The 23,624-nt window shown below is 44.9% G+C and overlaps 11 protein-coding genes and 1 pseudogene across 11 annotated transcripts, besides 32 other annotated features; 11 read left to right on the top strand and 1 right to left on the bottom strand.

Annotated features, from left to right (window-relative positions):
• Positions 1–135: 135 nt before the first annotated feature.
• Positions 136–651, top strand: TB927.1.630 (anti-silencing protein ASF 1 like protein, putative; the record flags this gene model as incomplete). The annotated part of the gene is made up of 1 exon (XM_001218765.1): positions 136–651. One exon carries the CDS (start codon positions 136–138, stop codon positions 649–651), a length of 516 nt encoding a protein of 171 aa, XP_001218766.1.
• A 75-nt stretch (positions 652–726) lies between these two features.
• Positions 727–835: a sequence feature (Signal anchor predicted for Tb927.1.620 by SignalP 2.0 HMM (Signal peptide probabilty 0.258, signal anchor probability 0.702) with cleavage site probability 0.170 between residues 35 and 36).
• TB927.1.620 (hypothetical protein, unlikely) lies at positions 727–1,044 on the top strand (the record flags this gene model as incomplete). The annotated part of the gene is made up of 1 exon (XM_001218764.1): positions 727–1,044. One exon carries the CDS (start codon positions 727–729, stop codon positions 1,042–1,044), a length of 318 nt encoding a protein of 105 aa, XP_001218765.1.
• Positions 1,045–1,229: 185 nt separating this feature from the next.
• On the top strand, positions 1,230–2,138 carry TB927.1.610 (hypothetical protein, conserved; the record flags this gene model as incomplete). The annotated part of the gene is made up of 1 exon (XM_001218763.1): positions 1,230–2,138. One exon carries the CDS (start codon positions 1,230–1,232, stop codon positions 2,136–2,138), a length of 909 nt encoding a protein of 302 aa, XP_001218764.1.
• Positions 2,139–2,507: 369 nt separating this feature from the next.
• Positions 2,508–4,055, top strand: TB927.1.600 (phosphate-repressible phosphate permease, putative; the record flags this gene model as incomplete). Its single annotated transcript, XM_001218762.1, has 1 exon — positions 2,508–4,055. One exon carries the CDS (start codon positions 2,508–2,510, stop codon positions 4,053–4,055), a length of 1,548 nt encoding a protein of 515 aa, XP_001218763.1.
• Positions 2,520–2,588: a sequence feature (10 probable transmembrane helices predicted for Tb927.1.600 by TMHMM2.0 at aa 5-27, 40-62, 84-103, 115-137, 152-174, 186-208, 223-245, 395-417, 437-466 and 486-508).
• Positions 2,625–2,693: a sequence feature (10 probable transmembrane helices predicted for Tb927.1.600 by TMHMM2.0 at aa 5-27, 40-62, 84-103, 115-137, 152-174, 186-208, 223-245, 395-417, 437-466 and 486-508).
• Positions 2,757–2,816: a sequence feature (10 probable transmembrane helices predicted for Tb927.1.600 by TMHMM2.0 at aa 5-27, 40-62, 84-103, 115-137, 152-174, 186-208, 223-245, 395-417, 437-466 and 486-508).
• Positions 2,850–2,918: a sequence feature (10 probable transmembrane helices predicted for Tb927.1.600 by TMHMM2.0 at aa 5-27, 40-62, 84-103, 115-137, 152-174, 186-208, 223-245, 395-417, 437-466 and 486-508).
• Positions 2,961–3,029: a sequence feature (10 probable transmembrane helices predicted for Tb927.1.600 by TMHMM2.0 at aa 5-27, 40-62, 84-103, 115-137, 152-174, 186-208, 223-245, 395-417, 437-466 and 486-508).
• Positions 3,063–3,131: a sequence feature (10 probable transmembrane helices predicted for Tb927.1.600 by TMHMM2.0 at aa 5-27, 40-62, 84-103, 115-137, 152-174, 186-208, 223-245, 395-417, 437-466 and 486-508).
• Positions 3,174–3,242: a sequence feature (10 probable transmembrane helices predicted for Tb927.1.600 by TMHMM2.0 at aa 5-27, 40-62, 84-103, 115-137, 152-174, 186-208, 223-245, 395-417, 437-466 and 486-508).
• Positions 3,690–3,758: a sequence feature (10 probable transmembrane helices predicted for Tb927.1.600 by TMHMM2.0 at aa 5-27, 40-62, 84-103, 115-137, 152-174, 186-208, 223-245, 395-417, 437-466 and 486-508).
• Positions 3,816–3,905: a sequence feature (10 probable transmembrane helices predicted for Tb927.1.600 by TMHMM2.0 at aa 5-27, 40-62, 84-103, 115-137, 152-174, 186-208, 223-245, 395-417, 437-466 and 486-508).
• Positions 3,963–4,031: a sequence feature (10 probable transmembrane helices predicted for Tb927.1.600 by TMHMM2.0 at aa 5-27, 40-62, 84-103, 115-137, 152-174, 186-208, 223-245, 395-417, 437-466 and 486-508).
• A 121-nt stretch (positions 4,056–4,176) lies between the features above and the next one.
• Positions 4,177–4,279: a sequence feature (Signal anchor predicted for Tb927.1.590 by SignalP 2.0 HMM (Signal peptide probabilty 0.101, signal anchor probability 0.876) with cleavage site probability 0.083 between residues 33 and 34).
• On the top strand, positions 4,177–4,593 carry TB927.1.590 (hypothetical protein, unlikely; the record flags this gene model as incomplete). The annotated part of the gene is made up of 1 exon (XM_001218761.1): positions 4,177–4,593. The coding sequence occupies one exon, from the start codon at positions 4,177–4,179 to the stop codon at positions 4,591–4,593; it is 417 nt and encodes a 138-aa protein (XP_001218762.1).
• Positions 4,234–4,302: a sequence feature (2 probable transmembrane helices predicted for Tb927.1.590 by TMHMM2.0 at aa 20-42 and 52-74).
• Positions 4,330–4,398: a sequence feature (2 probable transmembrane helices predicted for Tb927.1.590 by TMHMM2.0 at aa 20-42 and 52-74).
• TB927.1.580 (phosphate-repressible phosphate permease, putative) lies at positions 6,214–7,764 on the top strand (the record flags this gene model as incomplete). Its single annotated transcript, XM_001218760.1, has 1 exon — positions 6,214–7,764. The coding sequence occupies one exon, from the start codon at positions 6,214–6,216 to the stop codon at positions 7,762–7,764; it is 1,551 nt and encodes a 516-aa protein (XP_001218761.1).
• Positions 6,226–6,294: a sequence feature (10 probable transmembrane helices predicted for Tb927.1.580 by TMHMM2.0 at aa 5-27, 40-62, 84-103, 115-137, 152-174, 186-208, 223-245, 396-418, 438-467 and 487-509).
• Positions 6,331–6,399: a sequence feature (10 probable transmembrane helices predicted for Tb927.1.580 by TMHMM2.0 at aa 5-27, 40-62, 84-103, 115-137, 152-174, 186-208, 223-245, 396-418, 438-467 and 487-509).
• Positions 6,463–6,522: a sequence feature (10 probable transmembrane helices predicted for Tb927.1.580 by TMHMM2.0 at aa 5-27, 40-62, 84-103, 115-137, 152-174, 186-208, 223-245, 396-418, 438-467 and 487-509).
• Positions 6,556–6,624: a sequence feature (10 probable transmembrane helices predicted for Tb927.1.580 by TMHMM2.0 at aa 5-27, 40-62, 84-103, 115-137, 152-174, 186-208, 223-245, 396-418, 438-467 and 487-509).
• Positions 6,667–6,735: a sequence feature (10 probable transmembrane helices predicted for Tb927.1.580 by TMHMM2.0 at aa 5-27, 40-62, 84-103, 115-137, 152-174, 186-208, 223-245, 396-418, 438-467 and 487-509).
• Positions 6,769–6,837: a sequence feature (10 probable transmembrane helices predicted for Tb927.1.580 by TMHMM2.0 at aa 5-27, 40-62, 84-103, 115-137, 152-174, 186-208, 223-245, 396-418, 438-467 and 487-509).
• Positions 6,880–6,948: a sequence feature (10 probable transmembrane helices predicted for Tb927.1.580 by TMHMM2.0 at aa 5-27, 40-62, 84-103, 115-137, 152-174, 186-208, 223-245, 396-418, 438-467 and 487-509).
• Positions 7,399–7,467: a sequence feature (10 probable transmembrane helices predicted for Tb927.1.580 by TMHMM2.0 at aa 5-27, 40-62, 84-103, 115-137, 152-174, 186-208, 223-245, 396-418, 438-467 and 487-509).
• Positions 7,525–7,614: a sequence feature (10 probable transmembrane helices predicted for Tb927.1.580 by TMHMM2.0 at aa 5-27, 40-62, 84-103, 115-137, 152-174, 186-208, 223-245, 396-418, 438-467 and 487-509).
• Positions 7,672–7,740: a sequence feature (10 probable transmembrane helices predicted for Tb927.1.580 by TMHMM2.0 at aa 5-27, 40-62, 84-103, 115-137, 152-174, 186-208, 223-245, 396-418, 438-467 and 487-509).
• Positions 7,765–8,799: 1,035 nt separating the features above from the next.
• TB927.1.570 (hypothetical protein, conserved) lies at positions 8,800–9,627 on the top strand (the record flags this gene model as incomplete). The annotated part of the gene is made up of 1 exon (XM_001218759.1): positions 8,800–9,627. The coding sequence occupies one exon, from the start codon at positions 8,800–8,802 to the stop codon at positions 9,625–9,627; it is 828 nt and encodes a 275-aa protein (XP_001218760.1).
• TB927.1.560 (hypothetical protein, conserved) lies at positions 10,188–11,516 on the top strand (the record flags this gene model as incomplete). The annotated part of the gene is made up of 1 exon (XM_001218758.1): positions 10,188–11,516. The coding sequence occupies one exon, from the start codon at positions 10,188–10,190 to the stop codon at positions 11,514–11,516; it is 1,329 nt and encodes a 442-aa protein (XP_001218759.1).
• Positions 11,517–11,739: 223 nt separating this feature from the next.
• Positions 11,740–11,806: a sequence feature (Signal peptide predicted for Tb927.1.550 by SignalP 2.0 HMM (Signal peptide probabilty 0.622, signal anchor probability 0.001) with cleavage site probability 0.487 between residues 21 and 22).
• TB927.1.550 (hypothetical protein, unlikely) lies at positions 11,740–12,042 on the top strand (the record flags this gene model as incomplete). Its single annotated transcript, XM_001218757.1, has 1 exon — positions 11,740–12,042. One exon carries the CDS (start codon positions 11,740–11,742, stop codon positions 12,040–12,042), a length of 303 nt encoding a protein of 100 aa, XP_001218758.1.
• A 369-nt stretch (positions 12,043–12,411) lies between these two features.
• TB927.1.540 (DNA-directed RNA polymerase III, putative) lies at positions 12,412–15,801 on the top strand (the record flags this gene model as incomplete). The annotated part of the gene is made up of 1 exon (XM_001218756.1): positions 12,412–15,801. One exon carries the CDS (start codon positions 12,412–12,414, stop codon positions 15,799–15,801), a length of 3,390 nt encoding a protein of 1,129 aa, XP_001218757.1.
• TB927.1.530 (hypothetical protein, conserved) lies at positions 16,202–17,023 on the top strand (the record flags this gene model as incomplete). The annotated part of the gene is made up of 1 exon (XM_001218755.1): positions 16,202–17,023. The coding sequence occupies one exon, from the start codon at positions 16,202–16,204 to the stop codon at positions 17,021–17,023; it is 822 nt and encodes a 273-aa protein (XP_001218756.1).
• Positions 16,958–16,963: a sequence feature (GPI-Anchor Signal predicted for Tb927.1.530 by DGPI v2.04 with cleavage site probability 0.702 near 253).
• Positions 21,359–22,133: a repeat region (DIRE).
• Positions 22,081–22,136: a repeat region (RIME).
• A 32-nt stretch (positions 22,137–22,168) lies between these two features.
• Positions 22,169–23,013, bottom strand: TB927.1.520 (annotated as a pseudogene).
• Positions 22,169–23,013: a sequence feature.
• Positions 23,014–23,128: 115 nt separating this feature from the next.
• Positions 23,129–23,378: a repeat region (RIME-A).
• Positions 23,129–23,624: part of a repeat region (ingi. truncated (3') (pers. comm. F. Bringaud)) that runs on past the window's edge.
• Positions 23,129–23,624: part of a sequence feature (5' fragment (0.6 kb) of ingi) that runs on past the window's edge.

Genomic DNA, 23,624 nt, shown 5'->3' with positions numbered 1-23,624 from the left:
CGGCGCCTAAGCTTCTTAAACACACACGCACACACACATAATTCCAAGTAATTACATTAGTGAATTGGACCCAAATCAGGGAACAATACAAGAATTCAATCTATAACGGTAGCTTAATTGAGGTTTGGTGAAGGGATGAGCATACAACCAATTGTACAACTTTTGGAGATAGAACTGATAGGGGACAATCCTTCTTCTTACACCCAACCAATGCACTGGCGGATGCGGTTAGAGGCTTTAGAAGCATTAGATGACACCATATCCATTGCTTTCGTGTGGGTCGGTAGTGCTGCATCACCAAACCATGATCAGGTACTCGATTCCTTTGATGTAGGACCTCTTGCGCAGGGGGTGACGGAATTCACAATGGAATGTGACCCACCGCAGGTGGAGTTGGTTCCTACGCAGGAAGTGTTAGGGGTTACAATTCTCGTAATATCTTTTCAGTACAGGGAGCAGGAGTTTCTGCGCGTCGGATACTACACGCAAGTCGCTTACTTCGATGGACGTATGAACAACTGCCCTCCGCCAGTACCTCAGGTGGAGCTGATGGGGCGATTTATTGCAATGCCGCGGCCGACCGTAACGGTGACACCCATCGCATGGAATGGAGGACCGAGTGAAGGAAGAGAAGCACTTGAACCCAGATGAGTGCGAGGCATGGCGTTAGAAAGGTCTTAAGTGATTTAAATCAGCAATCGTTGGGGGGGGGGCGGCGGCTCCAGCATGAAACTGAAAAGTGAAAGAAAAGGAGAGAAAAGGGGAGTTGAGGGAGGGCGTCCGCTACTCGTCACTTCCGCTTTTACTTTTTTTTTTTTAACCACCCGCGCATGTACACGACGCGGCGACATAAAAAAAAAAAGGGAGGAAGGAAAGGGAAAGGGAATTCCCCGGGGTCTCGTCTGCTGTCAAAGTTTAATTCCGTTGGCAGTCCTTCATGATGGTTTCACCTCCGCCGAAACCCCTCCCTTCGGTGCACCTGCGCTCCCGCCTGAGCAAAATAAACGTGCGTGTATCGTTGCGGGTCTTTTTTTTTTTTTTTAGCTCTACAGGGTCTTTCCAACGCACCACCCAAGTTTGTTTGCTTGTTCTTCTGTTCTTCGCCATTACTCTTTCGCTGTTTTTATCTTCATCTTTTCCTATTGTATTGTCGGTACCCGTTGAAGCGTTTTCAGGGAGCATATAGGGAGTGGGGTTCGTGCCGTTTCTGTGTTTCTCGAAGGAAAAGAATGTGTGATCCCCTCGTTGAGAGGTTTATCAGTGACATCATAAGGGATCCGCAAGCCTGGAAGCGTGCAGTGACATCTCCTGACAATAGATGTTGCCTTTTGCCAACATCTAATGTAATAAGATCTCTTGCAGGTCCTCTCTTTCGTCGCGGTTGCGTGGATAATGTATCATCTTTGCGCTTTTTGACCACTTTACGGAGGGATACCTTAAGCGGGGGTAACGTGCAGCGTGTGTCAATGAAGCGAAAGGATTTGCGTGGGCCATGGGATCACAGGACAAGGGTTTCCGAAGAAGATCAGCCAAACATTCTGATTCAGCTGTTAGTCCGACAACTAGAGCGCAACGGTTTTGGCACATCTTACCGCAAGGCTGTGTATTCACTGTTAGGTAAACAGGTGAAAGAGATGTCCAAGAAGAAAAGACAACATGACGCTGCCGCTACAGCAAAGACCATGAAGTTAAATGCAAGACGTATTGAGCATCTTTTGATGGAAGAGTACAACGAGCGCAAAAAGACGTGTGATCGCGAGGGTAGGCGACGACAAGCATTAGTAAGGGGTTTCTTCAACAAGGCTTCGGTGGTGGTTGAAAATGAGGAGTTTATTGGAAGGAGAACAATTTTCCAGGATGCTCTCGATGAGTGTTTTGCCATTAAAACACTCATGGAAGGAGAGACGCAGAAACTTACTGGGATTCCCCCTGAGCACCAAAGAAATTACTTTGCTATACAGCAGAAGGAAAAACACGAAAGGGAATGTCTACTCGCACGATTCGAAACTCAGCGGAGAGCGATTTATCTTCAGCTGCAGCACGACATAAAGAACTCTATAAAGAGTGAAATTAGGCGCATTATGCGCCGCGAGAAACACATAGAAGAACTATACAAAAAGCACGGTTGTGGAAAGTGATATAACTAACACAGGAGACAACGCCAAAATGAAAACAAGAGCACTCACCGCCATAGAAAGATATATGAGGAAGTTAAGATCAATCAAACAGAACATACATTTTGCACCAATTTCCCCTCTTAAGGCTCTTTGCTACTGTTCGCGACAAAAACAAGCAATAATTGCGATGCTACTCCATTTTTAATACACAGGATATAAAAATTTACGTTTCCCAATTATGCGCGCTCATCTCCTAATTTCTTCATTTCATGTTTCGAACTACTTCCGAAAGAAATACCGTTACACGGTATTAGTAAGTTACGTGCTGGCCTTAAGCTATAAGATTATTGTAAACAAGGAGAAAGAAGTAAGTGAATACCATATTTCATCATGGTGCATCCATACTTATGGGTCATTATTGTCGGTGGGATCGTTTCGTTCCTCACCGGCTGTGGTGTTGGTATGAATGACCTCGCGAATTCCTTTGGTACAACGTATGGCTCGCGAGTGCTCAACCTGTGGCAAATTGTTATACTCGCCTCCATCTGTGAGCTTGTGGGTGCCGTTTCTCTTGGGTCTGAAGTAACCTCAACAATATCAGGTGGTATTGCGAATCCAATGACATTTGCAAATGAACCATATGTGCTGATGTACGGTATGATGTGCGCATTGAGTGCAACCTTCATTTGGTTGTTATTCGCCACCATGATGAGCCTTCCCGTGTCTTCAACTCATAGCATTGCGGGTGCTATAATTGGCTTTGCGCTTGTGTACGGTGGTTTTGGCGCTGTTTCCTTTGCTAAGAAGATCGATGAATTTCCGTATGTTACTGGCGTCGCCCCGATCATTGCGTCATGGTTCATTTCACCAGTGTTTGCTGGCGCAGTGGCTGCTTCGCTGTATGCATTGTTGCGGCTCGTTGTACTGCGCCCTGCCAACTCCGTGAACCGCGCTTTGTTTGCCCTTCCATTAATTGTCGGAGTGACATTTTTCCTGGAGTCATTCTTTGTGCTATTTAAGGGAGCGGACTCTCATCTACACTGGGGACCTGCGAAGGCGTCATGGGTTGCTGCCCTCATTGGACTTGGGGCTGCCTCCATTTCTGCGGCTTGTATCCCACTTCTGAGACGCCGTGTGAGGTTGATAACTGAAAGAGCTGAGCGGGAAAGGGCTGAAACAGGGATGAATACCGCGCCGGAAATATCAGGAGATGCGGGTGCCATATCAGAGAATGCTGCTGGAGTGGGGGCAGCGGTGGAAGGTCCTGTTGATACTGCGAATCGCATAGTCCCACCATCGAGCGAGCCAACCAGCGACTCTCCAACAACTGAGTACCAATCGAAAAATATGAGTCGACTAAGTATGACAGGTGTCGTTGATGAAGCATTGAAATTTGATGTGCAAATATATGATGAACGTGTGGAGTATGTGTTTCGTTACCTTCAGGTATTTACGGCCGTTTGTGCATCCTTCGCACATGGTGCCAACGATGTGAGTAACGCCATTGCCCCATTTTCCGCCATGTACTCCATTTATATCAACCAACAAGTGGTAGAAGAGAACGATGTACCATTATGGATATTGGTTCTTGGTGGAGCTGGGTTAGTGGTTGGTCTCGCGACGTTGGGTGTTAGAATCATGCGGTTGCTTGGGGAACGCATTACGAAGATTACTCCTAGCCGTGGGTTTTCAGCAGAACTTTCCGCTGCTCTTGTCGTGTCACTGTGTTCCGCCTTCGGTATTCCCGTCTCTTCAACACACTGCATCACAGGTGCTGTTGTGGCTATCAGTATTATGGATTGTGGATTCCGCAAGGTGCGATGGATGATGGTTGGGAAAATGTACCTCGGATGGATATTCACTCTTTTGATAACGGCTGCTATATCTGCGTTACTCTTTGCACAAGGTATATATGCCCCGAGTCTCACCTCGCAGTAATTTGCAAGAAGCGAGCTGGTAGTCGCTGTAGTTGCCGTCGGTAACCCTACGGTGTGATGTGATTGTTTGTTGGATTCGGGAAACGGGAGCATTTATATGCGTTGCGCAGTCCGTGTGATGAATGAATGCCTTTGGTCACTTATGTGATCATCAATGGCGGAAATCGCTCAGGTCTGTTGTCCTGCTTTTCCCCATATTTTCACGGCAACTCATCCTTGCACTGTCCGTACCATACGGGACCGTCCTGATTATTTTCTTCCCCCCCCCCTCTCCTTTCCTCTTCTTCCCTTTTTTCTTTTTATGTTTTATTATTCCCCTCTCTTGTTTATGTTCATTTAATTTATCTGTTCTAAATCATACACGAACCGCTTTTGCCCCCAGTGCCGCATGGATACCGAGAACCTTATGGTCTCATGTTGCGCGGCGTGTTGCTCTGAGCGGTGGCGTGGAGGGGTGTCGTGTGACGGATGTGCGGGAGTGTTTAAAACAAAATATAATGCTTGAGAAGGTTGCGGGTAGCAGTAGTAGCAGTCGGTAGAAAGTAAAATAGAACTTACGCCGCACACTTTTAGCGGGCGCTGCAGGTCGGTAAAAGTTGTAGTAAGTAATTTTTTTTTTGTTTTTTATTGTTCCCACCAAGTGTCTGCTTTCCATTTAATCGCAGGTGCATTGCCCTTTTTTCTTTTATTCCTTCCGTTCTTCTGTATTGTTGCGCTGCGTCACGATTTCTCGTTACGTTGTTTCATGAATGAGCGGCAAGGGATGAAGTAGCATGTTACTTGCGTAGGATGCGGCAATGTTTTGGGTGGCGGAAGGATGAGTATGCGAAAACGAGAGAGACAAGGGCTGTTAGCCATTAGAGTCATGTAATAACATTAACACTGGCAGGGTTTTTCTTCTTTTTTCTTTTTTTCTTTTTTGAGGATGATGGGGTGTAATTATTAACTGTGGCAGCAGCGACAACAGCCTGGAAGGTGATGAGGTGATGCGAAACGAGCTGGAGGCATTTAAAAAAAAATAAATAGGAGTAAGTAACTTGTGTGTTCTCGGCACGTCCTTTTTTTATATGGTGATAAACTACGGTTGGTTGCATCTTCTCATTTTGTTCTTTCTTTCTTCTTCTACTTCTCTCTTTTTTTTCTTTTCGTGCTTGTGTGTGTGTGAGTGTGTGTGACGGCAGTCTGTTTTGCGGACGTTGCTATTTTGTTGTTCTGTGTTTTGTTTTTTTTTGTGCTTTTCTTTACTTGGTTGTCGGATGATCGGTTTGAGGGACACGTGACCTCCTTCGTGTTTTGTGTTTCGCGTGCAGTTATTGTGGTGCCATAATATGAAGCGAAATAACTGGACACGCGGACGCAAACGCGCACGCACAGGCGTTGGTGAATGCACGGCTGTGCAAATTGAAAGTGTTGGACTCAGAAAAAAAAACATACGGATTACTGTCCGCACTTTAAAACTGTGTTCCCGGCATCATCCTCCCTTCCTTCCCCCTCTTTTCAAATAAATGAATATTTTATTAAAAAAAAAGCAGATATATATATTTATTTACATTTATATATGTTTACAAACTTCCTCTTCACTTGTTACTGAATAAGGAATCACGGAGAAAAGAGGAGGGGGGACTTTCGGTCCCGCCACATACCGCTGCAACACTGAACCGCTCGTCTCGTTTTTTGTTTGTTTCACTTTTCCTCGTGCGGTTTCACAGCTTTATATTTCTGTAGAAACTTTGGAGTGGGGGAAAAAAAAATACTACCTGCTGTGGATAAACACTCAGAAAATGACGTGACCCGGAACGTGGTTGTTGCAAGTAAGGGAAGGAAAGAGATCGAAAGTAAAGTACGTCGTAGCGTAATGTTCTCATTAATTCCCCTCTCGATAACATTTAGTCCATGAAGTATTCACCGCAACAGTTGCTTTTGCGACAAAAGGTAGTGCCGTTACAAGTACAACTAACAAGACAAAATGAATTCATGTAAAAATAAATAAGTGCGTACATTTTCCATCAGTACCTCAATACTTTTCTGCCCTTTCCATACTGCTCGACATCTTTAGACAAGGGTTAAAAACTACTCGCATTAGTAAGTTACGTGCTGGCCTTAAGCTATAAGATTATTGTAAACAAGGAGAAAGAAGTAAGTGAATACCATATTTCATCATGGTGCATCCATACTTATGGGTCATTATTGTCGGTGGGATCGTTTCGTTCCTCACCGGCTGTGGTGTTGGTATGAATGACCTCGCGAATTCCTTTGGTACAACGTATGGCTCGCGAGTGCTCAACCTGTGGCAAATTGTTATACTCGCCTCCATCTGTGAGTTTGTGGGTGCCGTTTCTCTTGGGTCTGAAGTAACCTCAACAATATCAGGTGGTATTGCGAATCCAATGACATTTGCAAATGAACCATATGTGCTGATGTACGGTATGATGTGCGCATTGAGTGCAACCTTCATTTGGTTGTTATTCGCCACCATGATGAGCCTTCCCGTGTCTTCAACTCATAGCATTGCGGGTGCTATAATTGGTTTTGCGCTTGTGTACGGTGGTTTTGGCGCTGTTTCCTTTGCTAAGAAGATCGATGAATTTCCGTATGTTACTGGCGTCGCCCCGATCATTGCGTCATGGTTCATTTCACCAATGTTTGCTGGCGCAGTGGCTGCGTCGCTGTATGCATTGTTGCGGCTCGTTGTACTGCGCCCTGCCAACTCCGTGAACCGCGCTTTGTTTGCCCTTCCATTAATTGTCGGAGTGACATTTTTCCTGGAGTCATTCTTTGTGCTATTTAAGGGAGCTAAGGCTCGCTTACACTGGGGACCTGCGAAGGCGTCATGGGTTGCTGCCCTCATTGGACTTGGGGCTGCCTCCATTTCTGCGGCTTGTATCCCACTTCTGAGACGCCGTGTGAGGTTGATAACTGAAAGAGCTGAGCGGGAAAGGGCTGAAACAGGGATGAATACCGCGCCGGAAATATCAGGAGATGCGGGTGCCATATCGGAGAATGCTGCTGGAGTGGGGGCAGCGGTGGAAGGTCCTGTTGATACTGCGAATCGCATAGTCCCACCATCGAGCGAGCCAACCAGCGACTCTCCAACAGCTAAAGAAAACCCTGCAAATAATGCCAGTGGACTGACCACACCGGGTGTCGTTGATGAAGCATTGAAATTTGATGTGCAAATATATGATGAACGTGTGGAGTATGTGTTTCGTTACCTTCAGGTATTTACGGCTGCTTGTGCATCCTTCGCACATGGTGCCAACGATGTGAGTAACGCCATTGCCCCATTTTCCGCCATGTACTCCATTTATATCAACCAACAAGTGGTAGAAGAGAACGATGTACCATTATGGATATTGGTTCTTGGTGGAGCTGGGTTAGTGGTTGGTCTCGCGACGCTGGGTGTTGGAATCATGCGGTTGCTTGGGGAACGCATTACGAAGATTACTCCTAGCCGTGGGTTTTCAGCAGAACTTTCCGTTGCTCTTGTCGTGTCACTGTGTTCCGCCTTCGGTATTCCCGTCTCTTCAACACACTGCATCACAGGTGCTGTTGTGGCTATCAGTATTATGGATTGTGGATTCCGCAAGGTGCGATGGATGATGGTTGGGAAAATGTACCTCGGATGGATATTCACTCTTTTGATAACGGCTGCTATATCTGCGTTACTCTTTGCACAAGGTATATATGCCCCGAGTCTCACCTCGCAGTAATTTACAAGAAGCGAGCTGGTAGTCGCTGTAGTTGCCGTCGGTAACCCTACGGTGTGATGTGATTGTTTGTTGGATTCGGGAAACGGGAGCATTTATATGCGTTGCGCAGTCCGTGTGATGAATGAATGCCTTTGGTCACTTATGTGATCATCAATGGCGGAAGTCGCTCACGTCTGTTGTCCTGCTTTTCCCCATATTTTCACGGCAACTCATCCTTGCACTGTCCGTACCATACGGGACCGTCCTGATTATTTTCTTCCCCCCCCTCTCCTTTCCTCTTCTTCCCTTTTTTCTTTTTATGTTTTATTATTCCCCTCTCTTGTTTATGTTCATTTAATTTATCTGTTCTAAATCATACACGAACCGCTTTTGCCCCCAGTGCCGCATGGATACCGAGAACCTTATGGTCTCATGTTGCGCGGCGTGTTGCTCTGAGCGGTGGCGTGGAGGGGTGTCGTGTGACGGATGTGCGGGAGTGTTTAAAACAAAATATAATGCTTGAGAAGGTTGCGGGTAGCAGTAGTAGCAGTCGGTAGAAAGTAAAATAGAACTTACGCCGCACACTTTTAGCGGTCATTGTTTTCGAAGAGCTGTGTGCGGAAATTTATACTTATAAGCAACCTATGTTTTGATTTTATCGCTAATTTTTAGTTTTTTTTTTACTTTGTCTATTTTTTCGGTAATCCTGGTAGTATAATTCTTTTTTCGTTTGTTGGTGGGGTTTATGCTTATTATTAGGATTCCCATGATTATTTCCTTCGGTCTACTCAAATTTTTTGTTAACATCGATATGTGTTATTATAACTAAGTAGGAAGCGTACGATGATAGTGCTTATGTCTTGTTTGTTTTTCTGTTTTTCTGTTTTTTCTTTCTTATATGTTTAGTGTTTTTTGTGGTATAACGTTGGGAGCGACTCTCTTTCACTCTGCGAATTGTTTTTTTTGTTTTTTTGATAACGCCGTATAATTCTGATTCCTTCTATTTTCTTTGTTTTGTTTTGTCTTTCTTCGATTTACGGTTCTGAAGTGACACTAATGGACGCACGTGTTCATCGTAGTAAGCGGGGGTGCGGACGGGTTCTGAAGCGCTCTCGTGCATCTTCACCGGAAGTTGTGGCTGAAGTTGGAACCGGTCGGCCGGGTGATCCGTTTGTGTTACCGTTGCGCAGCTCACCGAATGGAAGTGGTTGTCATCACTGCCCAGAGCACTCATGTGATTGTTTATACGTGTCGAAGGAACTTGAAAGGTGCTATTTATCGCTACAAGTGTCTCGACAGGTCACGTGCAAAGGCCGAAGGGAACTTTGCGCCAAATCTGTGCTTCCTCCATTCGTTGCACGGCTGCTGCGTGTGGCAAATGTGACAGCAGATGATACTTTCTACGACTTGGGTTGCGGAAATGGCAGCGTTTTGTTTCATGTTGCATTAGCCACGGGCGCCAGTTGCGTTGGTGTGGAAATCAATGAGCACAACGCCAAGGTGGCGAAAGAGGCGTGGACGCATCTTCGACCTGTATTTGAAAAGCGCCGTGGTCGGAAGTTGGATGTGAGCATTGTTTGCGGGGACTTCTGCAAGGTTCTGAAGCAGGACAACTACTTTTCTTCTTCTTGTGTCGTGTGGATCGCAAATTTACTAATGCCTCGCTTCGTAAATCATTATTTGTCGGAGCGGTTGCGATCCCTACCTATCGGAAGTCGCGTGTTATGCATGGAAGACTTGTATCCGCACTCCCGCTCCGTGGCTGCAGCTCGAGACCCCGACGCATTTGAGAAATTCGAGATGGTCGACTACAGGTGGCAAGAGGATAGCGTTGAGTGGAGCCCAGCAAGTGGGCCATTTTATCTTTACATCAAGCGATCGTGAACCAAAGCGGTGCGTCATTTGTTAGCTAAGGTGGAATGAAAGGGTTGTAATAGTTTGTGAATTGTATTGAGAGACGGAGTAAGTGTACTGAGAGGATTGTACTTGTTTTCTTTCGTTGTTTGCTGTCGGATTTTGGTTTGTTTTTCTGTGTTTCCTCTGGTGGTGTGAGCTTCCGCCTTCTAGTACCACGTCGTGCCGTGGAAGAAAGGATAGACATGCGTGTGTGTGTGTGTGTGTGTGTGGTTTTGTTATTGTTATAATATGTGATAGCGGAGTGGATCAACCAGGGCGTGGGGTGCGTTTTCGTTTTGTCTTTTTTTGTTACTTCTGCAAATGCTGATACGGTGGAGCAGCTCTTGATGGCGCTTTTCGCAAACGCACAGTTGGTGATTTGATTATGTCCCTTTCCCTCTCTCTCTCTCTTTCTTTCTTTCTTCAATTATTTGTCTGTTGGTAAACATGCTATGATATGTTGTCTTCTCTTTCCTTATACCCGCGTCTGTTAGCCTGGTTGAGGGTTGGTGATTGGGCCTCTCTCCATACTTGGCAACCTCAATTTTATGTTGTTCGTCGCTTCCAGCAGCAAATCCCACCTCATCAACCTTGATACAAAAACCGTGGAGCGATCATATGTAACGACACCGGTGGAGCGCCGGGGCCTCGTGTATTGGCCCACCGCTCGGGTCGTTATGTCGAATCAATCACGTGGGTGCGCGTCTCTCTTTTCCCCAGCGATGCAACAGCCGGTATTGCGTTGCCTAACACCTCAAGCGGTGACAGCTTCTGCATCCACGAGCGATGGCGCATTTCTGTTGGTCGGCACTGCAGAAGGCAATTTGTATGTATGGAGTACACTATCCGGGGAGCTGTTGCATCTTGTTCGGTCTCATACGCGTCGGATAACCGAAATCGCGATATCATCAGACCAGTCACTCATAGCCACGGCATCCGAAGATTCTGTCTGTAAAACTTGGTTACTGGCGGCACTGGTGGCTCGTGGTGTCTCAGCACCGGCACCACGAATTGTTTTCAACGGACATTCGCTCTCTGTTAATGCGTGTTCATTCCTGGACAGTAGCCAATCCGTGGTGACGGCGTCTTCGGATCGCAGCTGCCGTATCTTTGATGGGAGCACCGGCCAACAGCAGTTTGTGGTAACTCTCGGTGATGTTTTAACATCTGTGCGACCGTCTCCAGGTGACGAAATGCTTCTTATCGGCGGGGAAACGGGCTCCCTTTTTTTTGTTCGACTTTATTCCTTCAGTGAACGGCAGTGCTTACCGACTGCTGGGCTTATTAGGTGCGTTAATGATGTTGTGACATGTACACCTTTCACCGATGGTCACAAGGGTGCTATTGTGTTTATACACTTTGATTACACTCGACCCGATTATGTCCTCGTGGGAAGTACAAATGGCGTTATTTTGTGGTGGAATATACGCACGGCAACGACTGTAGAAAAGGCAGTGGATGACATTGCCGGCGGGTTGTTAAGTGTTTGTTATGTACCAAGTGATGCAACGCAACCTTCGAGTGCTGCCGTGCCGCCCGTTGTGCTACAGAAGCATCCTTTGGACCCTTTGGGTGTGGATTTTATTGTGGTATCGGCGGGGAAAAAAGAGTCAGCACCGATCTCGTATCAAAAGGAAGGTGGGAGCCGGGCATCACGTCGCAAAAGAAAACATCAACAAACGATGGAAGACACGTGCGTTTCCATGAAACGCACGGAAAATGTTGTGGCAACAGAACTGGAGGAAGGCGCCAGAGAGTCCACTGGAAAACCAACATCTGCGGAGAGGTTCAGTCGCTTGCGGGAGAAGAATGATGAATTGGAGTTCCTCAAGAATAAACTGAAGGAGAAATTACGGAAATTGAGGGCTGCAAGTTGAATCGCTCCGCATGACGTCATGTGTTTCCGTGCGGTCATTTAGCTAAGGGAGTGTTACCCATGAAGTGCATCTGCGTTAATCGAACATTTCTCGTTTATTTTGTCTTTGTTCTTCCCCTCTTCTTTCCGCAACCGTCTACTTCATCTTTACACGAAACTGTTTATCAACATTTTTTTAAAAAAATAACCTCTTCTTTAAATCCTTATTATATCGAATAAGTAAGATGGACTCATTTTGTGCGTTATGTTTGACCTTCTGCATTGACGAAAGGGAGAGGGGATCTGCTCGGCCTTGTCTTCATTCAATCATAGTCTGGAAGCATTTTTTTTGGGAGCATGGTGCATGGGATGAAGAAACGCCGCGCTTTGAATTGCATATACGATTTGATGCAACTGCTTTTGTGCAGATGGCAGTGATGGGTGATGGTTTCAATCTCTTGTATGTCGGGTGGAGGGCGAGTGGGTCGTGGGTTGGGGGCAAGGAAAAAAAGAAAACTGAGACATTAATGCATCTGTACGTATCGTGACAAGACAATTTATAGGTTTTAGATGCACCACTCTACTGCTTGTGCGTTATATAGATGTGCATAGATGGATGATACACCGTGACTGTGTACCTTAAAAACGGAACAAAATAGTTCGATTTAATTACTTTTTAACAGTTGATGAATAAGCGCGGACAGTGGGGGATGTTGAGCGAGTTCTCAACTTTGTAATTTAATCTTTTTCGCTACAGCTTGCACAAACATGTCTTTTACCTACTTTTCATTTAACCTGCCTGCTTCGTACGTGTCGCTCTTTACGTAGCGCTGCGGCTGTATATTTTCATTTGTGGAGAAGAGGCGGGTATAGTTATATTTATTTACGCATCAGAAAGAGGAGGGAATTAAAAGGAAATGACCCCTAGGGCCCGTGGTTGCGATGAGGGTTACGCCACGCGTAAGTTGGCGTTGCTTCCAGCCCTTATTAATATGAAGGGACTGCTGAACCATCACGTGGCCTCCTTTGATCACCTTATCAATGTGGAGCTGGGGCGAATTCTGTTGAATGAGTCAAACAGAGAAATTAAGAGCAGCATTGATCCAGATTTTTCCATTCGCTACTCAGGTATTCGCGTTTGCCGCCCCCGGGAGATTGTGGGAAAGGGTCAACTTCCCAAGCCTGTGTCACCGCATGAGTGCCGCACGCGGGACCTCACGTATCGCGGCGATATTGTAGTGGATGTGGAGTACACTAGCCGTGATCGCTCTAAACGAATATGCACTGAAACCAATATTAAAATTGGGACAATCCCCATTATGCTCAAATCGAGTTCATGCAACCTGTACGGGAAGGGGAGGGAGGAGCTGATTGCTATGCGGGAGTGCCCACTTGATCCTGGAGGGTATTTCATTATTAAAGGTGTTGAGAAAGTTTGCCTGGTGCAGGAGCAGCAGAGTAAGAATCGTGTCATTATCGAGGCGGATGACAACGGAGATATTGTGGCACATGTGCAGAGCAAAACGCACTATTCCATCTCAAAGTGTTCAGTTACTTTCAGGAAAGGCCGTATTGTTATGGTGCACCGTTCTTTTAAGGAAGACATCCCCATCGTAGTAGTATTAAAGGCGCTCGGCATGGAGAGTGACCAGCAGATTGCACAACACATTGGAGTTTCACCCGCTTTTCAAAGCGTACTGTTTGCCTGCTTCGAGCACGCAGCCTCGCTTAATGTTAAGACACAGGATGATGCGCTTCACTTCATTGGTGAACGGCGAAAGGAGACCTTCTGGGAAATGGACGAAACACAGCAGCGACACGTTCAAAAGTCTAAGGCGGATAGCGCTGCGGAGTTTCTTGCAAATGTTCTTCTGTGTCACATCCGAGAGGGGGAAGTGCAGCGTGATTGGAACTTCCGTCACAAAGCGTTGTATGTTTGTTTTATGGTTCGGCGCATGGTAGAGGCGAGTGTGGATTCATCACTCCTCGATGAACGTGATTTTTACGGCAACAAGCGTTTCGAGACAACTGGGACGCTAATGGGGCTCCTGTTCGAAGACCTCTTGAAACAATACAACCGCGTGGTAAAGACCGCAATGGATCAGTTACTTTCCAAAAAAGACACGACAAAGCCATTCAATCTTAAACAGTTGATGGAAAGCAAAATGGAGGTTATACAGAACGGAATGCGTGTGGCGTTGAGTAGTGGCAGATGGGAATTGAAACGGTTTAACATGAGTCGTCAGGGGATAACGCAGGTGTTGTCACGGCTATCTTACATTTCATGCATTGGTATGATGACCCGTCTGGCATCTTCATTTGAAAAGAGCCGCAAAATCAGTGGACCGCGCTCGCTGCAGCCAAGTCAATGGGGAATGGTGTGTCCCTGCGATACCCCAGAGGGTGAAAGTTGCGGTTTGGTTAAGAACTTTGCTATTCTTAGTCAGGTAACACTCGACATGGATGATTCGTTTGTGCGTGCGGCTGCGTACAATCTTGGAGTGGAGGAAGTCGATTGTATCAGCCCCAACGAGTTTCTTAAATATTACACAGTTTTCCTCAATGGAACGTTGATGGGCATTCACCGGTACCCGAGCCGTTTGTGTCGGGGTGTACGAACCCTGAGGAGGTCAGGCCGCCTGCATCCACACGTTTCTATTGCGATAAATGACCGCCAAAAGAGTGTTCAAATTGGTTGCGATGGCGGACGGATCGTGCGGTTGTATATTGTCGTTCGCGACGGGAAACCCGCTGTAACTTCTCAACACTTGGATAACTTGAGTTCAGGCAAGTGTTCAATTAACGATTTTTTAGCTGAAGGTTTGGTGGAATTCATTGACGTAAATGAGGCAAATGACTGTCTCATAGCAGTCTACCCCAAAGACATTGAGCAGTACACGACCCACTTGGAGATTGAGCCCCTTTCCCTGCTTGGGGTTGTCGCTGGCATTATTCCCTTTCCGCATCACAATCAATCCGCACGAAACACATTCCAGTCAGCCATGGGCAAGCAAGCTCTTGGAACCATTGCGTATAATCAGTACATTAGAATGGACACAGTACTTATGTTGGGTGCTTACCCGCAACGGCCCCTTTGCCGGACGAAGGCTATGAACCTAACCAACTACGAAATATTAGGTGCAGGAATTAATGCGATGGTATGCGTTATGAGCTATAGCGGTTACGATATTGAGGACGCTCAGGTCTACAACCGCAGTTCGCTCGATCGTGGCTACGGCCGTTGTGTTGTTCTCCGCAAGCACGAGGTGGAACTGGAAAGGCTTCCCAACGGTGAGTATGATATAATTCTTCCAGCAGATTCAAATGTTGGGAGACACAGTGCTCTTAATAGCGATGGTATTGCCAGTAAAGGGGCGGTCGTTCGTCAGTTTGATATTTTGGTAAACAAATACACTCCCGTGCCGTCCATGGAACCAAGGCCTAATCCTCTCGTATATAAATACCCTCAGCCTGCTGTTGTGGATCATGTGGTCATCTCACCTCCCGGTGACTCGGATAGATCAATGGATGTAGAACAAAAAATTAAAGTTGTCACGAGAGAAGTTCGCGGCCCCGAGCCCGGTGATAAGTTTTCCTCACGGCACGGGCAGAAGGGAGTAGTGGGTCTCATCACTGATGGTGTTAACATGCCCTTCAACGAGCAAGGCATTTGCCCGGATATGATCATGAATCCTCATGGATTCCCGAGCCGTATGACAGTTGGAAAGTTGCTGGAACTCGTTAGCTCAAAGGTGAGTGCACTCACGGGGAAGTTCGGCGATGGCACTGCCTTTGGTGGTGATAAGGCTGAGGATCTGGGTGAGGAATTGATACGGCATGGATACAATTATCACGGAAAAGATATTTTCTATTCAGGCGTAACGGGGGAGATGCTGCGGGCTTATGTTTTCTTTGGCCCCATTTATTACCAACGCTTAAAACACATGGTTACTGACAAAATGCACGCTCGTGCCACTGGACCCCGTTCCATGTTGACGAGGCAACCCACGGAAGGCCGATCCCGCAGTGGAGGTTTGCGTGTTGGTGAAATGGAAAGAGATTGCATGGTTGGATATGGCGCATCCAACCTCCTTAATGAGCGACTTCTTGTGAGTTCTGACCTCTTCACAATTGATATTTGCCGCTGCTGTGGGTTTATGGGTTATAACGGCTACTGTTCATACTGCAATGCCAAAAATACCGTCTCACGTGTAAATGTCCCTTACGCTTTCAAGCTTTTACTTCAAGAACTTCAAGGAATGGGAATAAGTACGCGTCTTTCGCTTGATTTCATGGGATCGCAATGATAGAAAGAGGAGAAAGTACGATTGTTCTTTCTTCTTTATTTTATTTTTTTTTCGGTCTACATTTTTTCTGCGCGAAGAAAGATGAATCAGGTGAAGTTGATCTGTACACTAAAGTGCCAACCGTCACATGAGGATTTTTTTTGATAAAAAGAACATGTGGCACCGAACGTGTAACGCAGTAATTATGATAATATTCATGGCTCGTTTTGTTATCATGCGATACAAAAAGGAGGGAGAGAGAAAACAACAACGAAAATAACGATTTGCAATTGCATGTTGAGAAAATTCAGTGAGGTTTTCTTCACTGCTTTAACTATTTTCTTTTCTTTTACTTTTTTAAAAAAATACATTGACATATTAATGTGTCTGAAGGTGGCTCTCTACAGGTAGTGTATGTAACATGCGTAGTCGGTACATGCGCAAAGGAAATGAGAGCGTGACAGTTGCCGTGTCGTCCTTCACTCGAGAGGATGCGTTTTTTTTAAGTTGTATGCGTTCACTGGGAATTGGTGTTGCTCCATATCTTCGTTGCCGCTCTTTTCCTCAAGACGGTTTTCCTCTGAAACTTTTTTCTACTCTCGCTGAGACTCCAGAAAATCGTATTGTGGCCGCTGTCCCGTGCACAACTGTTTGGACGGTAGATGACGTTCATGATGATGATGTTGAGGGGCTCATGCCACCATTGCAGTCCTGTCAGGAAGCCTGTTCATCACCACATGTTTCTAAACACTTTGATTTGTTATATCTCTCCTTGTATTTTGCAATTCAGGCATGTCGCACAACTTCAACTTCCTCGTGGTCGCATTGGCAGCGTCAGTTAAGTCCACCCGCCACATTTAAAAGTGATGTGGAAGATGCTGCCGCCACGTTCCTGCAAATTCTTTCCGAAAACAGTATTGTGCCTCCCATGGAGTTAATGCTAAATATGTGTCGGTACACACAAACTCATTCATGTCGCTTGACAAAAGACCGAATGAAGTTGAACTTAAAAGAAGGGCCGGTGCTTGCTGTCATGCCTTTAGTGGATTTGATGATTTCCCAAAATGTGGCTGAGGGAAATGTTGCATTGCGGCGGTGTGATGCCCGGCAACTTCGTTCTCTCATGAGGTCAAATCCTTTAAAATGTGCGAAACAACATCTTTCGGTTTGTGACGATGATGCGGCGTATTGGCTATTGGAAACAGTTGTAGCCGTAAAGGAATATATTCCACTTAATTTATGAAGCAGCGGCTTGACGCGTGGCGTAACGTCGTTATGTTTCTGCCTTCCGCACGCATGTGCTCGCAAAACTTGGGGAAGGGGAACCATGATGCAAGCGGCTGCAGTTGCGTTGTTTTGCTTTTAATATGACATCCCCACTCCTTCCTCTTCCCCACACCAAAGAGGACAAAATTAATACTGTACAGGCATCCTATTTCCGCAGTTGGCTTGTACTAATTAGTTGTTGTTGTTGTTTTACGGTCCCTTATTGGTGAAGCGAATGCAATAAATTATCAACCATCTCTTATATCCCGTGGTTGTTTCACTTTCCTGTGTGTTACAGTCGAGGGGGGGGAGGGGGAAACACTGTTAATTAATTAATTTATTTTCATAATAGTGAAGAGGTGACATTATCGAAATGGTGAGCCCAAGTGAAGTGACGTACTGGCGCTTTTTTTTTCTTGACTTTTTTCTTTTTCACCTCAGAATAAGTTTGTGATATTTTTCTAAATCTACTTTTTTACGTGTGTGTGTGTGTGTTCCCTGCCACCTCCCCAATCCCTTTTCTGTGCGTACAGTTACTGCAGCTATTTTTGGTTATCACCGCGGAGTTTTGTGTGTAATTTTATGGTCCTTTCAAATGTGGTGTTTGATACGTTTTTTTTTTTTTTTGAACCTTCCTCGTTCCTGTCCACCTCTTTATTTATTTTGGTAAAACTCTGCAATTGAAGGATGATGGAAAATAGGACGTAGGCGCATATGATTCGCTAGTTGATTTTGGTCAGAATTTGTCACGTGCAGCGCCGCTGCTTCTTCCCAGAGAGACAAACACATTATCACCGAAACTCAACATTACACGAAAACATTAAAGAAGAAAATAGTTTTTATGCGGTAATGTTTTCTGCTCAGTTTCGCCTGTGCACCAAATTCATCACCACATTCCTTCGCCTGCAGTGCCGCTGTGTTAAAGAATAAATAATTAAATATTTATGTAGGTCACAGAGATTTTACATCTAATTTGATTATGCCACTTCCTCCATTCTTTATTTTTTGTTTTATTAAACCCACGTATCTTTACTGCGGAAAGGCAATTGACATATCACAATAAACGTAGCGCTCCATTCGCTTAGTTCCTCCTGATCACCACATTGAGTGGATGAAAATGAGACTCTGAAAACCGCCCTTAGAAATATTTCCCCAAAATTAACTTCCGTTCTTTTCATGAATCGTCACGTGCATGCGAGTACTGCAAATTACAATAACAGACAACGGTATGCATTTTTATAACATTTGATTATGTCTTACTTGTGTTTTGAAACTGCGCACGGTTTGGAACTGACTGTTGTTGCGGGTGTAGTGCCTCAAGTGGAGTATGGTTTATGTTGGAAAAGCAAAGCACTGTAATGATATGGTAAAGGAGGATTTTTTATTTTTATTTTTTGCCCGTGGCCAACCCTGCCAGCTCTGCAAAAACCTGCAAAAGACATTTCATGCAAGCGATTCAGTGACGATAAACATTTTGTGAATCAATTAACCGCTGAGTCGGCCTTTTCGTGCCTCCCAAGTGTTTTGAAAGATTGTGGGAAAATAAAATATATGAAGTTGCTTCGGGCGGGGGGGGGGGGCGGTCAACCGCATCTTTCTGGGATACCTCTGTTTCCTCTTCAGCTCTTCATGAGCAATTTGCAAGTGTGATATCAGCGGTATTATTTGCACAAGGAAGAAAAAGGAAAGTGATGCCGCCTGATGCCTGTAGAAATGCGCCACTTCGCAATGTTTTCACAACAATCCATGCAAACTATCAGAATGAAGAGGAACTGTGTTAATTTTCAAAGGGAACCCCCATGATGCAACATTACACGATGAGTTGTGCCACCTTTTGTTGTGCACAACGAATCTCAATATTTTTATTCATTATCCTATTTTGTAATTTTTACTCTATTAATGAAGGGCACAGGCCTAAATTTGACAGTTAATAAATTAATGTCATTGTTTGTGTGCATGTGTGTCTCGTGGTCTATTTTGATTTTTGTTCGTTATGTCATCAGTTATTTATGCACTCGTTTCTCTTATTTTGATAAATGCATGTGTTGCCCAATAGAACTGCAGGACTCGTGACGCATGTTCATGGAGTTTCAACAGTATGGCACTTATGGTGTTACACAATATCCGTAACACACATACAAATTTACACATATACACACAAAATAATTTCTTTCGGACTCAAAATATGTTTCCCATTTTTTAATTCACATTCCACACCTCATAAAACATATAATGGCGAGGGAACTTTTTTGTGTGTGGTATCATCCAAACTCTATCTGCTTATATATTGAATCAACTGGACTAATTATATTTTTCATATATCACAACGGAATTAACGATAATTTGAATGTCGCATCTATTCTTACTCTCATAATTTTTATACCTCCGTTTTCTTCCTCTAAACATGTCATGGTTTTTCTGACAAAGGCGGTCCTCATTTGTTTTTATATTTCAACGAACATATGAAAAAGCGAATATTCATATAATCTCTATGATTATCATCCTCTCTAGTGGTGTTGCATTTTTATTGGAAAAAATAACAAAAGTAGTTTATTGTGTGTAACAACTGAAACATTATTTTTGTGTTGCATAATAGATTTCCGTTAAGTCAAGAAATATTGTGAAGCGACAGTACTGACTGCTTCTTATTGCATAGAAACAGTGAACTTATCAATGTATCTTCGGAGACGGTGGTGATTCATAAGATTCATTCAACATCCTTTTGAAGTTAATAGTGCTCAAAGCATCGTATTCCACATCACATGCATTCAAATGCAAACACTTCGAAGAAAGCACCTGTTCAGCCTGGAATTATACATTTTTTCCAATACGTTATTTATTTTGCTGCGGTTACAGTCATGAAACTCTTGCAGTCACCCAATGCAAACATATGAAACGGCATAGAGGTGCGTGCATGAAACTTGACAAATCGATTCGTTAAAATGCAAATGATAGTTATGATACATAAGAGTGCGTTATTCAAATCATAACAGATATGCTCATGCTTTTCTTCACTTATGATGTATATTTTCTTCGTCATAAGAGCGCACAGTGAGATCAAATTATAATTGTTTGATGTGATTAAATATGAGAAATCCTTCCTAAAGTGTCTGAAGTTGTACAAATCATATGTATTTATCTACTTTCATTTATTATGAGAAGCAGTCAAGCGCACATGTGTTTTGTTGACATGTCACCACGAATGAAGAGAGAAGTGAAGCAACTGAAACATTAGGCAAGCTTCCATGAGCATATAAGTTGTGGAATTAAAGGAAATGGTTGTGAAGTGTGAATAAAGAGAATTTATTTTGACTTTGCATCAAATAATAGAATATGATTTTTTTGTGAAGTATTATCTGTAAGATATAAAAAGACACTTAAAAATATACGCGGATACAAACAACAGGATGATTGTCGAACTTGAGCACCTTTGACCTCAGTGCTTGTGATTGTATATTAATCGTGCCACTATATGTCACCGAAAAAAAATAACATCAGTTTTTGTTACACATACTCGTTTCATATCCATTATTTTGTAAACACGTCTATTTTTTCTTATTAGTTATTAGAGTGGTATGTTGCGATGACGCGTCTCTTGATTAGTTGCCCGTTATTAATTTGCTTATTTCTATATCCATTTGTTTATTTACTTACGTTAGCTTACACTAAGTTTACACATAATAAACAAACAACGTTATCACTGCATTTTCCTTCGTGAAGGAGACACTAAGGGAGAACACACGTGATACAATTAATTTCTTTATTATTTTGTCCAATGGGTAGTGATAACTAACGATGCACAACATCTTATATTGCAGTTACTTATACTTGAGTGTAAAGTGTAATATACATTGCCTTCTTTCTTCATCCAATCAGCACGTCTCTCCCACGTCCATCCCGACACTTCTTTATCTGCCTATCTTATTTTTTTAATTCCTTTGTCCGGAAAGGCGGTGCTACACCTTTATCCTTTGGTATGGTTTTCTTGGCCGCTTGCCTTGTGCTTCTCCTGATGGCCTTATTTAGTGCATCCGCATCCTTTATTTTTTCTTTAGTCTTGTTGAAAATGAAAGTATCACTAACCGTCCTGAAGTTATTACGATGCGCTTTATTCCAACGCGTATAAAGCCCTGGCAGGTTTTGAGGGTGCGATCACCTCTGCACCACAACTCGCAAAAACGCCAAAAGTGACCCAAAAATGGTCGCTATCAGGACTCAGTGTAATTTTCCAATTTAATACCTCACCGTCTGTACATTGCGATGTCTGTTTAAGGCAATACAGCCGTTCCCACCTGGCGACGGGTTTCTTTTCTGGTGTTTGCTATCTTAGTATCGTTCTCGATACACCAATACACAATACATTCCCCTTTGTTGTCATTATTCTGCGGTGGGTCCCACAGTTCATGACGTGAGTTGAAATCTGCCCCTACTACAAGAGGACCGCCTTCTACCGCTAATTGTTCCAATTATGTTTTTGAAACCATCGATTTTCCAGGAGAGTAAACTGAAGTGACTGTCAATTTTACATCAGCTGAAAATATAAACGTTGCCGAGACTCTTTCTAGTACTCCTTTTTCCATCTGTCCCATTTCTACTTCCACCCTATCTCTTACTGAAATTGATACCACACAATCATGTGGAGAGCGTGACATCCCCATGTGCTGGTGCCCACTGATTTTTAATGCAGTATATTCCGCTGGAGCCGAGTGAATCGTCCTGCATCAGACAAAATAGCATACAATCCTCGTGGAGCTTCTTCTTCAAGGCGAGTCGTTGTACCTGAGGTAACGGCCCATTGTTCCACTGGGCTCCACGAATCATATGGCAGGGATTATGTTCCACATCTCCCTTAAGTAGTAAAAGCCTATGTATACCAATCGAGGCACGTGTGCACTTGCAGAGATGCACTTTAATATATTTCTTCACCCCAGAGTGCCGATGATACCGCTGCTTGCTCCTTCTCTCGTCACCGAAAGCCTGTTGTTTGGTCCAATTATGTGGGACAGGGTATGATGCGGGCACTCGGATTTCTCCTAGACGAAGTACTAGACCCTGTAAAAACGATGAGGTGGCCGGCGTCACCAAGGGATTTTTTTTATTCACCAAAATTGAGCAAGAATTCTTAAAATACTACCAAGTTGATAAAGGCAGCAGCCATACTCAGGGCAAAATTCTTTACAAGGAAACTGAAATTCTTGCAAGTGTTTCCATCCCACTTACAACCCGGAGATTTACACTCGGCCTCAGCTTTCTTATTGGAGCACTTTGAAGTCTTCCCTCCTTTTCCTGCTTGGGTTGCTTGTTGTTCTGCTGCCTTTTTGGTGTCTAATGAGCAGTTTTTGTCTTTGTCAGCCGCATCCTCTTCCCATTTGCAGGGGTCATTGCATTCATTTTTTTGTGTGTTTGTTGCAGCCTCCTTCGGTTGCTGTGTCAAGTTTTGCTGTTGCGCTGCTGGCGGCAGGAGCCGCCAGCAGAAAATGGGAAAGCTCCAAATTTCGCTATGTTATTGAGCTTGCTTTCTGCATTTGCGTTCGTGCAGCCGTTAGTTGCGCTGCTCTCAACTTCCCTTGTGCAAGCGCAGCCGCGGCTAGTTGCATGTTTCACGCGCAGTATCTTCCCCACCGCGCCTTCGGCTGCCTTTTGGATGTATTCTACGCATGCTGAAGCTGAATCCGCGTCATTGCACCATGTTGTTGCTGCGCCGTTGCCTAGCTTTAGCGCGCTGTCGCCGGCTGCGGTTATTCCGGCACCGAGGGCGGCCTTAAAACCGGGAATACATGTTGTTATCGCCGGTTCCGTGGTTTCCAGTTCCACCGCTGCCGCTTCACAGAGTGGTTTGATTGTTTCCCACACTTTTAGTGCCTGCGCTGCCGTGTCTGTGCCGCCTTTGCCATACGTTCCGGCCCCCGTTGTGCCTCCGCAGAGGTTGCCGTTCTGGGTTTGAGCAGAGCAGACACGTAAGGTCCCCATCCAAGGCTACACCTGGTCTTTGTTTCCGTTCCTCGTGCAGAGCTTGCTCCTTTGATCGAGGGTGCTCTCTGCTACATCCGCCTTCTTGGGGTCGCCTCTTTTCGCCGCTTCTCCCTGGCGATGCCGGCCACCTCAACGTGGTGCCAGGGTCCAGTACCCCGTATCATCGGGGGAAGCCAAGAGCCAGCAGCGTTATTCCCATAGGGAACACTGCTGTGCTCCGGCTACGGCATCATACAGCACAGGGATCAGCAGCGTCTTGCTGGGACACCGTTTTTCATTTGTCGGTCCCTGGGCACGTGCCAGCGTGCCATCAGCAGTATATCATCCGCACTAAGATGCTGCTGTCCGGTGATGTGGAAGAGAATCCCGGCCCGTCGTTGCGCGGGATGCAGTGGAACTGCGCCGGGCTATCTCAAGGAAAGAGATTAGCACTCCACAAAACCCTTGTTGATGAGCGGATCGCCTTTTGTCTGTTGAGCGAGACAAGGATGACGCCTGGAGAGGCGGCTTGCTTTAGCGTTGCTGGTTACCAACATCGCGGAATAGCTCGTAACTGCAAAGGAGGTGGTGTATCAATACTAGTGAGGGAGGACCTACCAGTCGAG

The sequence above is a fragment of the Trypanosoma brucei genome, chromosome 1, assembly GCF_000002445.2.
Source record: "Trypanosoma brucei brucei TREU927 chromosome 1, complete sequence".
Taxonomy (NCBI): Eukaryota; Euglenozoa; class Kinetoplastea; order Trypanosomatida; family Trypanosomatidae; genus Trypanosoma; species Trypanosoma brucei.
This window is presented reverse-complemented; position numbering and strand designations above follow the sequence as displayed.